The 15228-nt window shown below is 38.9% G+C and overlaps 2 protein-coding genes across 2 annotated transcripts; both read left to right on the forward strand.

Annotated features, from left to right (window-relative positions):
- Window positions 1-280: 280 nt before the first annotated feature.
- LOC139958420 (uncharacterized) lies at window positions 281-1656 on the forward strand. The gene is made up of 2 exons (XM_071955492.1): window positions 281-471; window positions 740-1656. Exons 1-2 carry the CDS (start codon window positions 294-296, stop codon window positions 1498-1500), a joined length of 939 nt encoding a protein of 312 aa, XP_071811593.1. The 5' UTR covers window positions 281-293; the 3' UTR covers window positions 1501-1656.
- Window positions 1657-10074: 8418 nt separating this feature from the next.
- Window positions 10075-11529, forward strand: LOC139958481 (uncharacterized). Its single transcript, XM_071955571.1, has 2 exons — window positions 10075-10262; window positions 10530-11529. The coding sequence occupies exons 1-2, from the start codon at window positions 10085-10087 to the stop codon at window positions 11288-11290; spliced, it is 939 nt and encodes a 312-aa protein (XP_071811672.1). The 5' UTR covers window positions 10075-10084; the 3' UTR covers window positions 11291-11529.
- Window positions 11530-15228: the final 3699 nt, after the last annotated feature.

Below are 15228 nucleotides of genomic sequence, written 5' to 3' on the forward strand. Positions count from 1 at the left end.
TTAAATATCTAATTAATTTTGATAGTTTCCTGACATTAAAATTAATGAATCTCGGCAAATCAATAAGAAAGTGGCAACGTGCAATTGAACTGTGACCGTCCATTTCGAATCTTTGAAAGATTGATGAGAATAAGCTAGGTTACATCTTCAAATTAAATATTATTTATATTAGACCCATATACCAGCAAATCTTTTCAAAATCTAACCATACATTAAGTTAAACTTGAAATCAAATACACGCAAAGTAAGAGGATGACATTATTGTACTGGCCATCTCCGTTTCTAGTCGCAAGATGTTTCCAAAGTTGTATCTACTCTGTTGCCTCTTAGCTGTGGTGGAATGGAGTGTCGAGGCTGAAATTATAACTGTTGACCTTTCTCAGGAAGTGTTCGATGGCTGGAGCGTATTTATTCCTGTAAATCGAAGCAAACTTCAATCCAGGATTGATGAGATAACTTCAGAGAAAAGTGGTAAGTAGTTTTTAAGTATAAAGGCTAAATCCCAAATGTGTATATAGGTTAGCTTCTTTAAGAGTTGATCTAATGATATGTGTGATAGACTGTGTGACCTAGCCGTTTTCACTATATAGCCTCTGTGTTTCAAGGGCTCATTTTCGCGGCAAATACATGTGTTATCAAAGTACAACATGCATCATCGGACTTTGTTTGCAAGTGGTCTGTAACATTCATATGTAAAAATTGTAAATCAAAATGGACTCATCTCTTATCATCCTTTTAGACGTGAAGTTTTTCCTGCCATCTTATAATTCCTGTAAAGACCATGTCTGTGAGGACCAGCATGTCGTTGTGATTGCTTACGGGATATTGTCGGCCGTTCTTCGTGATGAGTCATCCTTAGATCCTGATTGTGACGTTGCATTAGATTCGGATGCATTCTCTTTCATGTTTCCTTTCTTAAGCTCTGAACCTGATCAACCAGGTCAGCTGTCATTGTTTCTATCTCGATACACGTCAACAGAGGGCGTCTATTTCGACCCAAATGTTGCCATAACTAACAAAATACAAGCAGAGAGACTTGTACACAACAGAAATGAAACGCATGTTTCCATCGATTTTCAACACGGCGACTTTAAGCTCAAAATGGAGGGACAGATATCGGGTGGTTGTCACGAGCCGAATGACTACAATCTCCAAGCGTTGGAAGATTACACCCAGGAATTAAGTTTATCGCAAACACCGCCTGATTTTTCGGTGTGTGATAACTTACATGAATGTATCTGCGATGTCGACTTCTGTAGCGTGTGGGACCGATATCGGGAAGAATTAACAGAGGCTGGATCGAACGTGTGTCAGTATTGGACACATGCAAGCGACGCCGTCAACTGTGAAGCCTCGTTCGAGATTCTAGAAATATCAACAGAATTAAAGGAATATATCGCTTTAGACGAGGATCACACGACAATTGTTGCTGGAGAGATGCAAAAGGGGTCGTTTGGTATTGGTTTAAAGTTTCCATGTGTCAATCAGGGTATTTGCTAGGTTCTACAAAGAACGGAGATTGTTGAGTTAGCATAACACAGACAAATAAGGGGACTTCGGGGTTTTTTGGGTATAAATTTTGACTGCAATATGTGGTTCCATTATCAATATTGCTTAAAGTGAAATAAAGCAAACGTTCATGGTTACGGCTATAAATGCTCCCAACCTAAGCTAACTTGTGTGCATGTGTATCGATATCTTTCCACCGCCAACTCTCTCTTCTCATCCACCCTCCCCCATCCCACCCTGGAGGTATACTGGACCATATAAAATTAATTACAGTATATTATCAATATCAAAATGTAAGTGATCAGACGCCTGTCAATACAAGGAGTTGTTCTATGCTTGGATGAGATGGCAGCCAGGCAGAATCATATGACTGAATACCAGAATATAATCACTTCATTTATCACTTTTAATTGGCGTATGCTACCGTGGGTGTGCACATCTGAGTGTGCACTAAAGAAATTGAACATATGCAACATATACATGCATTAGACTTTGAAACTGAATTTGATTTTACCCGCCTTATTGAAGGAGTAGGTGTACTTTGCACAACAGAGATATGTATGGCGACTAGAGTGGTAAGTACTCTACTCCTGACTTAAGAACCAACTGTGAAAACTTGTTTGTATTTATTTTAGTGCTCCACTCAAATAGTGTCATAGTTGTCCCTGAAAAGTGCCGTGAAAAAGCAAACCTCCCTCCTCCCGGCCAACCACCTTCCCACACACACTTACAATTGGGTAATACTTTCCATATTAGTATGTGCATGCAGTTCTCAGTTTAATGTTAATGTTGCAAAGTGGGTAGTAGCCTATTTTACTATTTTTAAATGTTATTTATAAGCCCAGAACATCATTTCCGTCATCCCATGTTATTCTGGCATGTGGATCCATCGTTAGAGATACAGTTTTACGTAAAATGAGGTGGTTATATTTTTTTCATTAGGCTTTAGTCATAACGCATTCGAAAGGACAGCCGTAGCCGGTCTAAGGGTCTAGGTTTACTATATCCATGGTCCAGTGAATAACAATACAACAGCTGAGCAGACGACACTAGTAAAGTAATAAGATTCCTATGTAATTTCTTCTACTATCGCTTCCTAAGAATTACCTGTGAAACTACGATATCACAATTTCGAGTGATTAATGTCAACTTTATCACTTTAGTTATGTCAAATACGTAGTGTTTGTATTACTCGCCGGTACTTTCTTGCCGTACAAACAAAGCGTCACCACTAGGACGGATGGCTTCAGTATATGTCGCATGACGTCGTTCTCCCTACTTCAATTTCTATGGTGTGCACGCAGCATGTTATTATTTTTTAACCCTGTCGTCTGCATTTTGAGCAAGTGCATTATGGTAAATTAAAGATGATGGCGCTCTTGTTTAATATTATCTAGAGTTCCTTTAATATTAGTCAGAGCCGAATAAAGATACGGCTGTGATTTTATCGCGGGTTGCAATGTCAGAGTTTCAACTAAGATATCTTAGTTCACGAAATAAATGAGAAGCGTGAGTACGTGTATGTCAGAGACAGTTCACTATACAAATATACAGATTTCAATTAAAGTATTTATTTAAAAAATTGATACCGTCATAATTATGTATACCGGTACAGTTCATTATTATTATCACTGGTTTGTATCGTGAATAGCTCAGTTAAGTTTAAGAATAGCTCAATTAAGTTGACGAGATTATTAGAATATATCATAAATGTAATTAGAAAAAGTGCTCATCCTTGGATTAATTATTCTAAACTTATAAATATCGAACCCAATGATAAAGAAACAATTCACACGTCTGAAATTTGCTCATCCTGGAATTAGTTTTAATACGGTGTGTGTTTGGGCCGGTGATGGTGTGGTTTGGTACTGGACATCATAAGCGTACAGAGCGGGGCTGCGACACTTTGTATAGATAGACGTCATATGTCACGTGATCATTTGAAAAATCCTTCTCTCCGTTTGCTCGAACAATAAAACACAGCATTATCGGTAATATTGCATTCCAAACTTCACACCTAGGCAACCGTAAAGCCAATCCTGATGGCAACGCGAATCTGGCATACACTGCTTATTATCAAAGGTAGGAGTTGATTCCACCAAAGGCCCATACGTTGTATTAAAAAACACTATAGTCTATTATTCAACTCTTCGTGTTTAATTTTTGCATTTCCAGAAGATTCTGGCGATTTTAACCATCCATATTGGCAAGCATAAGGTATCTTTCAATCTTCGTAACACTATATGGTAGCATACGCCCATTAAAAGCCCCATTGACTTACAAATAAATCACAAAAGTAATGTGGCCTCTAAGTCTAGAGCCTCTGTCTGTGGCCTCTAAGTCTGTGGCCTCTAAGTTCTCACTATAGCTAAACGCTACCCATCACTGGATAGCTGACAAGTTGGCCTTTCATGGCACCATCAATTTTTCCGTATCATGACCGCGCAGATTTTTTGCTATCAGAGTCTGAAGTTTTCGTCACTTGTAAACAAACCTCTTCACTAAGTAGTAAACAATTTTCGTTCGCTGCTCCTGGGAGGCCTAAAGGGGTCAAAAATTGCCTCAATTGAGCCCTTTTTTGCACCACATTTACTTCCATTCATACTCTTCAACAAGCAAGCTACAAATAACCACATCCTGATTGATAACATATCAAGAAAGATGTTCTCCTACTGCATTTTGGCACTTTTCCTGAAGGAGAACATCCTGGCGGATTGATATAGACTATATAATAGGAGTATGCTACCCTATAACTGCACCACTCCTCTTTCATTGATGTTTATGACTATTCTGACGCTAACTACGTGGTGGTCATTTCCAGAGAGGCCAGTTCTGGAATATATATCATGGAGAGAGGATGTTTGCAGTGTCCTGAAAGTATCGCGATACCAGCCTAAGAGACTGTCGCAGGTAAAGGTACATTTCAAGGGTATTGGTAATTATTATGCAGGCGTGGATTCGACGAGGTAGATGCCAATGGTGGTTGGTCGATATCTGGTGAGGTAGATGTGAAGGGTGGATGGTCGATATCGGGTGAGATAGATGTAAAGGGTAACGGGTCGATATCGGGTAAGGTCGATCCTCAAGGTGGTTGGTCGATATCGGGTGAGGAAGATGTAGAGGGTGGTTGATTGATTTCGGGGTAGATATAAAGTTCAGTGTTATTTGGTCTTGGTACATTTCCTCCTACTCTCGGTCAATTACTAAGACAAATTTAGTGCTCCCAATCGCCCTCAGCGTAAAGCGGGGTGAAGGTACCGACTAACCGTCTTGGTGAAATACAAACTATAGCAGCTGGACCAAGTGAGGAAATGACTACAATTCTATATTATGTACGTCTGGGGCAGCTTGGAGAGTGCTGTGATGCCCATAGGTGCCACCTTGTGCCATGCCGAGGACATATGAGGACAAGTGAAAGTTCAGTGAAATCTTGATAATGCGGGTGATTTACGAGATACTCAACTATGACTTCTTTGACAGTTTCAGCCGACATGTACAAAGCGATACCACGAATGCATTAAACATATCACAGAGAACTGACAGTTGTCGTCACCTGGGAGATGTACGATATAACGAAGTGTGCCGAGTTTGCGCGATCTAAAGGGAAATCCTCGTTCTTGTATGGCTTCACAAATTTCTCGCGGCGTAGAAGCCATTGGCATCTACCTTATCGAAATAATACACACCGGTTCTCCTACTGCATTTTGTCACTTTTCATGAAGGAGAACAATCGGGCGGATTGATATAGACTCTAGTAGGAGTATGCCACCTCATGTCTATCATATTCGATGATTTACACCGGAACTTTCCCTCTAGCACCATCGATTTTCTGAACCACCAGCTACCTTAGAAATAATATGAATCACATTTAAAACCCAAGGAGAACAACTTTAGGGTATAACACCTGACAAAATTTAGACTAAAAATAAAGCTTCAGATACTGCATCAACCAGCTTTGATTAACTTTGTTACTTTCTTTTTGAATAGCCGAGATTCATTAATTTTAATGTAAAGGTAATAAAAGTTGATTAAATATCAAATAGATTCGATAATTAAAATAAGTAAGTGAGGTGATTATATTCTTATATTCAGTCAGATGATTCTGCCTGCCATCTCATCCAGTCATAAAACAACTCCTTGTATTGACAGGAGTCTGTTCACTTACATTTTGATATTGATAATATACTGTAATTGATTTTATATGGTACGGTATACCTGCAGGGTGGGATGGGGAGGGTGGAGGGGTGGAGAGAGGTGGCGGTGGAGACAGATCGATACACACACAAGTTAGCTTAGTCTGTGAGAATTTTAGCCGTGACCATGAACGTTTGTTTTTATCACTGTAATCAATATTGATAATGTTATGAGAACCATGCACATATTGCAGTCAAAACTTTAGCCCCCCCAAAAAAAATAACAAAAAAGCTGAAGTCCCCTTATTTGTCTGTGTTATGATAACTCAAATAATTTCGCACTTTGTAGAACCTAGCAAATACCTTCATTGACACAAGGAAACTTTAAACCAATACCAAACGACCCCTTTTGCATCTCTCCAGCAACAATTGTCGTGTGATCCCCGTCTAAGGCGATATATTCCTTTAACTCTGTTGATATTTCTAGAATCTCGAACGAGGCTTCACAGCTGACGGCGTCGCTTGCATGTGTCCAATACTGACACACGTTCGATCCAGCCTCTGTTAATTCTACCCGATATCGGTCCCACACGCTACAGAAGTCGACATCGCAGCTACATTCATGTAAGTTTTCACACACCGAAAAATCAGGCGGTGTTTGCGATAAACTTAATTCCTGAGTGTAATCTTCGAACGCTCGAAGATTGTAGTCATTCGGCTCGTGACAACCACCCGAAATCTGTCCCTCCATTTTGAGTTTAAAATCGCCGTGTTGAAAATCGATGGAAACATGCGTTTCATTTCTGTTGTGTACAAGTCTCTCTGCTTGTATTTTGTTAGTTATGGCAACATTTGGGTCGAAATAGACGCTGTCTGTTGACGTATATCGAGGTAGAAACAATGACAGCTGACCTGGTTGATCAGGTTCAGAACTTAAGAAAGGAAAAATGAAAGCGAATGCCTCAGAATCTAATGCAACGTCACAATCAGGATCCGAGGATGACTCATCACGAAGAACGGCCGACACTGTCCCGTAAGCAATCACAACGACATGCTGGTCCTCACAGACAAGGTCTTTACAGGAATGATAAGATGGCAGGAAAAACTTCACGTCTAAAAGGATGATAAGAGATGATTCCATTTTGATTTACAATTTTTACATATGAATGTTACAGACCAATTGCAAACAAAATCCGATGATGCATGTTGTACTTTGATAACACATGTATTTCCCCCCAAAAATGGGCCTTTAAACAACAGAAGCTAAAAAGTGAAAACGGCTGGGTCACACAGTCTGGCACACATATTATTAGATCAACTCTTAAAGAAGCAAAATCTATTAATAAATTCGGGATTCATCCTTCACTTATAAACTATTTACCACTTTTCTCTGAATTGATCTCATCAATCCTGGATTGAAGTTTGCTTCGATTTACAGGAATAAATACGATCCAGCCATCGAACTCTTCCTGAGAAAGGTCAACAGTTATAATTTCAGCCTCGTCACCCCATTCCACCACAGCTAAGAGGCAACAGAGTAGATACAACTTTGGAGACATGTTGCGACTAGGAACGGAGAAGGCCAGTACAATAATGTAATTCTCTTACTTTGCGTGTATTTGATGTCACGGGTAACTTGATGTTTAGTTAGATTTTGAAAATATTTGCTGGTATTTGACTAATATGAAAAATATTTAATTTGAAGATGTAACCAACTTATTCTCATCAAATTTTCAAAGATTCGAAATGGACGGTCACAGTTTAAATGGACGTTGCTACTTTATTATTGATTTGCCGAGATTCATTAATTTTAATGTAGAGACACATTAAAAATTAATTCGATATTTAAATATATTCGATAATCAAAACAGGAAAACAATGTCATTAGTTTCTAATATGCAGTGTGACTATCTTGTCTATACCGACGCATGTAGTCATAACTTTCTTGTATTCGACTAATCACATTGTCCATATCCAAGTAGTTTGATATTGGAAAAAAATGCTGTGGTTGGTCAATATCGGGTGAGGTAAGATACCAATGGTGGTTGGTCGATATCGGGTGAGGTCGGATGCCATGGTAGTTTGTCGATATCGGGTGAGATAGATGTAATGGGTAGCTGGTCGATATCGGGTAAGGTAGATCCCAAGGAGATGTAGAGGGTGGTTGATTGATTTTGGGGGAGATAATGTGAAGCGTTATTTGGTCTTGGTACATTTTCTCCCTCTCTCGGTCCAAAAGGAAATCCTTCTTCTCGTTCTTGTATGGAGTTTCAAAAATTTCTCGAGTTGTGCTCTTCTGGAACTGTTGTTATCCACCCTCTCCCTTTTTAATAACTTATTCGTTTTTTCACTCCCTTACTTCGTTGTTGTACTTGAACTGTTATTGACATAAAAACCACTTCTCGACTTTTCGTTCGGAAATAGAGCAAGCAAACCTTATTTTATACCTGGTTTGGTTATTACTTCATCTTAGCACCTGGCCTAATATGAAATGAACTTTCTATGCATTAGTTTTATTCATTTGACCAGGATAATGAGTGAGAAACTTTCTCCTACATCATAGACAGACCGGGGTTACTTCCTGGCCTCTCGCTCCACCATGTGTTGCGCGCATTTCTCAGTTGTTTTAGAAGCTGCTTAACGTATGCTCTTCACCTGTGTCGAGTGTCGCCTATAATCCTTGTTGTATCAGTTCTTGATGCTTTGTAGACACCTTTTCTACTCTTTTGCAGATGAGACCCATTTGGTGGAAGCGGCAGTAGCTTTGCGACCATAGTAAACCTCAAATCCCGATTTCCAAGCCTTTGGCAAGCTCTTCTTTAGGATCAGTATCATCTACCACCTCTCATTTAGCGGCAACGAATGCAAACCCTTTCCTCATAAATCCATCCGTATCCTCATTCTATTTGTATCACCAACCTGCATCCCCCCCTCCCTCTCTCTCTCTCCCACCCGCCCCTTTTTAACGGCACAACCTTACCACAACTTCATACTTTAGTCACCTCTTAGCTGATTCTTTTGAATCAGCTAAGATTCGGTTGATTCATCTCCACGCCCCAAATTGGTACAATTCAGGCCATTTGGGCCAAATAAATAATTCGGCCACATATAGTTCCGAAGACCTGGTGTCAATGCGGGTTTTTCGAATTTGAAACTGGGTTCTACGACAATGGCTATACCAATATTGAAAATTGTAAAGAAAAGAAAATTACTTTGAAAGAAAAAGTGATTTGTTTATTACATCACAACAAATTTGCAAAGATGATGATACATGCACTGATCAATATTTGGCAAACTCTGTTTGTTATGCAGCAATATAATCTCACGTTTCTTGTTTTGACACGAAATAGGTTATTCGGCAAGGAATCACAACTCAACTTTGAGTTCTGGTTCGTTACATTATCAGTCGTATTACATTGTCGATGGTTATTACATTATCAGTCACAATATTTGCTCCATGTTAAACCTCACTGAACCCTTTTAGCTCCATAGATAGAACAATTTGGTTACATCACTTGTATTTACGTTAATTCCAGTTAATATTCAGAGCACACATAGCGGTTGTGTTGGTTGACACAGGTATTAACATTTTGCGATATAACATTTCTCGTTAATATTTTTGATGTCATTTTGCGTCAAAAAGTTATTACCTGTGACTCGTTAAAGGATTATTACATTTAACGTCAAAGCTATCACATTTTCCGTTAAGATTACATTTTTTCGGAGAAAATGATTACTTATCTGGTTAATATTACATTTTGCGTCAATTATTACATTTTGCGGCGCAACAGTTCGCACTCCATGCTTTCCTTCTTTGTCCAAGACGATGTTATGGTATGTATCACTGTTGGCATTCCTTCGAATTTCAAAGGTGCGGGGGATCTCACCAGAACGCCATTCCATAAGGGTTACATTTTTTGTGCAATTCGTCACAGCCCCCTCCCCCGAATAAAATTAGGCCCCTACGCCCATTCTGGACATTACAATAGCAAGTCTTTTTTAAATATCAAACTACTTGGATATGGACAACGTAACATGATAAGTCGAAAACAATAAATTTATGACTACATGCGTCGGTATGGACAGGATAGTCTCATTGCTTATTATAAGATAATTACATTGTTTGCCCATTTTAATTATCGAATATATTTAAATATCTAATTAATTTTGATAGTTTCCTGACATTAAAATTAATGAATCTCGGCAAATTAATAAGAAAGTGGCAACGTGCAATTGAACTGTCACCGTCCATTTCGAATCTTTAAAAGATTGATGAGAATAAGCTAGGTTACATCTTCAAATTAAATATTATTCATATTAGACCCATATACCAGCAAATCTTTTCAAAATCTAACCAAGCATTAAGTTAAACTTGAAATCAAATACACGCAAAGTAAGAGGATGACATTATTGTACTGGCCATCTCCGCTTCTAGTCGCAACATGTTTCCAAAGTTGTATCTACTCTGTTGCCTCTTAGCTGTGGTGGAATGGGGTGACGAGGCTGAAATTATAACTGTTGACCTGTATGAGGATGTTTTCGATGGCTGGATCACATTTATTCCTGTAAATCGAAGCAAACTTCAATCCAGGATTGATGAGATCAATTCAGAGAAAAGTGGTAAGTAGTTTATAAGTGAAGGCTTAACCCCAAATTTAAAAGTAGGGTTTGCTTCTTTAAGAGTTGATCTAATAATATGTGTTCTATACTGTGTGACCCAGCCGTTTTCACTTTTTAGCCTATGTTGTTCAAGGGCCCATTTTTCCGGCAAATAAATGTGTTTTCAAAGTACAACATGCATCATCGGACTTTGTTTGCAAGTGGTCTGTAACATTCAAATGTAAAAATTATAAATCAAAATGGAATCATCTCTTATCATCCTTTTAGACGTGAAGTTTTTCCTGCCATCTTATAATTCCTGTAAAGACCATGTCTGTGAGGACCAGCATGTCGTTGTAATTGCTTACGGGACAGTGTCGGCCGTTCTTCGTGATGAGTCATCCTCAGATCCTGATTGTGACGTTGCATTAGATTCTGATGAACTCTCTTTCCTGTTTCCTTTCTTAAGTTCTGAACCTGATCAACGAGGTCAGCTGTCATTGTTTCTATCTCGATACACGTCAACAGAGGGCGTCTATTTCGACCCAAATGTTGCCATAACTAACAAAATACAAGCAGAGAGACTTGTACACAACAGAAATGAAACGCATGTTTCCATCGATTTTCAACACGGCGACTTTAAGCTCAAAATGGAGGGGCAGATATCGGGTGGTTGCCACGAGCCGAATGACTACAATCTTCGAGCTTTTGAAGATTACACTCAGGAATTAAGTTTATCGCAAACACCGCCTGATTTTTCGGTGTGTGAAAACTTACATGAATGTAGCTGCGATGTCGACTTCTGTAGCGTGTGGGACCGATATCGGGAAGAATTAACAGCGGCTGGATCGAACGTGTGTCAGCATTGTACACATGCAAGCGACGCCGTCAGCTGTGAAGCCTCGTTCGAGATTCTAGAAATATCAACAGAATTAAAGGAATATATCGCTTTAGACGAGGATCACACTACAATTGTTGCCGGAGAGATGTTAAAGGGGTCGTATGGTGTTGGTTTAAAGTTTCCATGTGTCAATCAGGGTAATTGCTAGGTTCTACAAAATACGAAGTTTGTTGAGTTATCATAACACACAGACAATTAAGAATACTTCGCTTGTTTTTGTATAAATTTTGACAGCAAGGTTTCTATAACATTATCAATATTAATTACAGTGAAATAAAACAAACGTTCATGGTCACGGCTAAAATGCTCCAAACCTAAACTAATTTGTGTGTGTATCGATCTCTTTCCACCGCCACCTCTCTCCACCCCTCCACCCTCCCCATCTCACCCTGCAGGTATACCGGACCATATAAAATCAATTACAGTATCTTATCAATATGAAAATGTAAGTGTCAAACAGATTCCTGTCAAAACAAGGAGTTGTTTTATGACTGGATGAGATGGCAGGCAGAATCATCTGAATGAATATAAGAATATAATCACTTCACTTACTGATTTTAATTTTCGAATATATATAATTGATATTTAATCCATTTTAATGTCTTTACATTAAAATTAAGTCTCGGCTATTCAATAAGAAAGTAACAAAGTTTATTTTCAAATGAACCTGACATTGTCTCACATATGGATTTTGTTTTTGTGATAAAGGTTTTGACTCATTCATAGCATTCATAGTGTCACGATATACATGTCATACAATAAAGTTCATTTATAAATCAACCAAACTAAGTCTTAAAGCAACGTTTAAAATACAGCATCCATTTTGGAAAGTCGCAGGTTGATGTAGTATCTGCAGTTTTATTTTTTATTCAAAATTTCGTAAAATTACATCCAATAAATGTGTTTTCCTGGGGTTTTAAATGTGATTCGTATAATTTCTAAGATAGCTGGTGGTTCAGAAAATCGATGTTGCTATATATAGGTCAAGTTCCGATGTAAATCATCGTATATGACAGGCATAAGGTGGCATACTCCTATTAGAGTCTATATCAATCCTCCCGATTGTTCTCCTTCATGAAAGTGACAAAATGTCGAAGGAGAACCGGCGTGGATTCGATGCGGTAGATGCCAATGGTGGTTGGTCGATATCGGGTGAGAAAGATACCAATGGTGGTTGGTCGATATCGGGTGAGGTAGATGCCATGGTGGTTGGTCGATATCGGGTGAGATATATGTAAAGGGTATAGCTGGTCGATATCGGGTCAGGTAGATATAGAGGGTGGTTGATTGATTTGGGGTAGATAAAGTCCAGTGTTATTTGGTCTTCGTACATTTCCTCTCACACTCGGTCATTACTCAGACCGACGTAGTGCTCTCCAGCGCCCTCGACATAAAGCGGAGTGTAGGTACTGACAGTCTTGGTGAAATACCAACTGTAGCAGCTGGACCAAGTGAGGAAATAACTACAATTCTATATTATGTACGTCTGCGGCAGCTTGTAGAGTGCTGTGATCCCCATAAGTGCCACCTTGTGCCACTATGCCGAGGACATATGAGGACAAGTGAAAGTTCAGTGAAATCTTGATAATGCGGGTGATTTACGAAATAATCAACTATGACTTCTTTGACAGTTTCAGCCGACATGAACAAAGCGATACCACGAATGCATTAAACATATCACAGAGAACTGACAGTTGTCGTCACCTGGGAGATGTACGAAATAACGAAGTGCGCCGAGTTTAGGCGATCTAAAGGGAAATCCTCGTTCTTGTATGGCTTCAAATATTTCTCGCGGTGTGACCTTCTGGAACCGTTGTTGTACTTTTTACGTTACTGACAGAAAACGACTCCTCTCCTTTATTTTTCGGAAAGAGGGTAAGCAAACCTGACTTTATACCTGTTTTGGCTACCGCTTCATCTTAGCAACTAACCTAATATGAAACCCCTTTTCTTTCCATTAGTTTTTCCATTTTTACCAGGATAACGAGTGAGAACCTTTCCCCTACATCATATGCAGACCGGGGATATATCCTGGCCTCTCGCTCCACCATACGCTGCGCGCATTTCTCAGTTGTTTTAGAAGCTGCTTATAACGTATGCTCTTCACCTGTGGCGAGTGTCGCCTATAATCCTTGGGGTGGGTTGTATCAGTTCTTCATGCTTTTTCGACACCATTTCCCACTCTTTTGCAGATGAGACCCCTTTGATGGAAGCGGCAGTAGCTTTGCGACCATAGTAAACCTCAAATCCCGATTTCCAAGCCTTTGGCAAGCTCTTCTTTAGGATCAGTATCATCTACCACCTCTCATTTAGCGGCAACGAATGCAAACCCTTTCCTCATAAATCCATCCGTATCCTCATTCCAGTTGTATCACCAACCCGCATCCCCCCTCTCTCTCTCCCACCCGCCCCTTTTTAACGGCACAACCTTACCACAACTTCATATTTTAGTCACCTCTTAGCTGATTCTTTTGAATCAGCTAAGATTCGGTTGATTCATTTCCAAGCCCCAAATTGGTACAATTCAGGCCATTTGGGCCAAATAAATTCGGCCACATTCGAATTTGAAACTGGGCTCTACGAGAATATTGTAAAGATGAGAAAATTACTTTGAAAGAAAAAGTGATTTGTTTATTACATCACAACAAATTAACAAAGATGATAGTATATGCACTGATTAATATTTGGCAAACTCTGTTTGTTATGCAGCAATACAATCTCACGTTTCTTGTTTTGACACGAAATAGGCTATTCGGCAAGGAATCACAACTCAACTTTGCGTTCTGGTTCGTTACATTATCAGTCGTATTACATTGTCGGTGGTTATTACATTATCAGTCACAATATTTGCTCCATGTTAAACCTCACTGAACCCTTTTAGCTCCATAGATAGAACAATTTGGTTACATCACTTGTATTTACGTTAATTCCAGTTAATATTCAGAGCACACATAGCGGTTGTGTTGGTTGACACAGGTATTAACATTTTGCGATATAACATTTCTCGTTAATATTTTTGATGTCATTTTGCGTCAAAAGTTATTACCTGTGACTCGTTAAAGGATTATTACATTTAACGTCAAAGCTATCACATTTTCCGTTAAGATTACATTTTTTCGGCGAAAATGATTACTTATCTGGTTAATATTACATTTTGCGTCAATTATTATATTTTGCGGCGCAACAGTTCGCACTCCATGCTTTCCTTCTTTGTCCAAGACGATGTTATGGTATGTATCACTGTAAGCATTCCTTCGAATTTCAAAGGTGCGGGGGATCTCACCAGAACGCCATTCCATAAGGGTTACATTTTTTTGTGCAATTCGTCACAGCCCCCTCCCCGAATAAAATTAGGCCCCTACGCCCATTCTGGACATTACAATAGCAAGTCTTTTTTAAATTTCAAACTACTTGGATATGGACAACGTAACATGATAAGTCGAAAACAATAAATTTATGACTACATGCGTCGGTATGGACAGGACAGTCTCATTGCTTATTATAAGATAATTACATTGTTTGCCCATTTTAATTATCGAATATATTTAAATATCTAATTAATTTTGATAGTTTCCTGACATTAAAATTAATGAATCTCGGCAAATCAATAAGAAAGTGGCAACGTGCAATTGAACTGTGACCGTCCATTTCGAATCTTTGAAAGATTGATGAGAATAAGCTAGGTTACATCTTCAAATTAAATATTATTTATATTAGACCGATATACCAGCAAATCTTTTCAAAATCTAACCAAGCATTAAGTTAAACTTGAAATCAAATACACGCAAAGTAAGAGGATGACATTATTGTACTGGCCATCTCCGTTTCTAGTCGCAAGATGTTTCCAAAGTTGTATCTACTCTGTTGCCTCTTAGCTGTGGTGGAATGGAGTGTCGAGGCTGAAATTATAACTGTTGACCTTTCTCAGGAAGTGTTCGATGGCTGGAGCGTATTTATTCCTGTAAATCGAAGCAAACTTCAATCCAGGATTGATGAGATAACTTCAGAGAAAAGTGGTAAGTAGTTTTTAAGTATAAAGGCTAAATCCCAAATGTGTATATAGGTTAGCTTCTTTAAGAGTTGATC

The sequence above is a fragment of the Apostichopus japonicus genome, chromosome 18 (genome assembly GCF_037975245.1).
Source record: "Apostichopus japonicus isolate 1M-3 chromosome 18, ASM3797524v1, whole genome shotgun sequence".
NCBI lineage: Eukaryota > Metazoa > Echinodermata > Holothuroidea > Aspidochirotida > Stichopodidae > Apostichopus > Apostichopus japonicus.

Bases quoted from the DNA above. Each gene is read 5' to 3' on its own strand.
- LOC139958420 (XM_071955492.1), top strand. From the start codon at position 294: ATGTTTCCAAAGTTGTATCTACTCTGTTGCCTCTTAGCTGTGGTGGAA. The intron at 472-739 runs GTAAGTAGTTTT...TCATCCTTTTAG, and splicing joins GATAACTTCAGAGAAAAGTG to ACGTGAAGTTTTTCCTGCCA.
- LOC139958481 (XM_071955571.1), top strand. From the start codon at position 10,085: ATGTTTCCAAAGTTGTATCTACTCTGTTGCCTCTTAGCTGTGGTGGAA. The intron at 10,263-10,529 runs GTAAGTAGTTTA...TCATCCTTTTAG, and splicing joins GATCAATTCAGAGAAAAGTG to ACGTGAAGTTTTTCCTGCCA.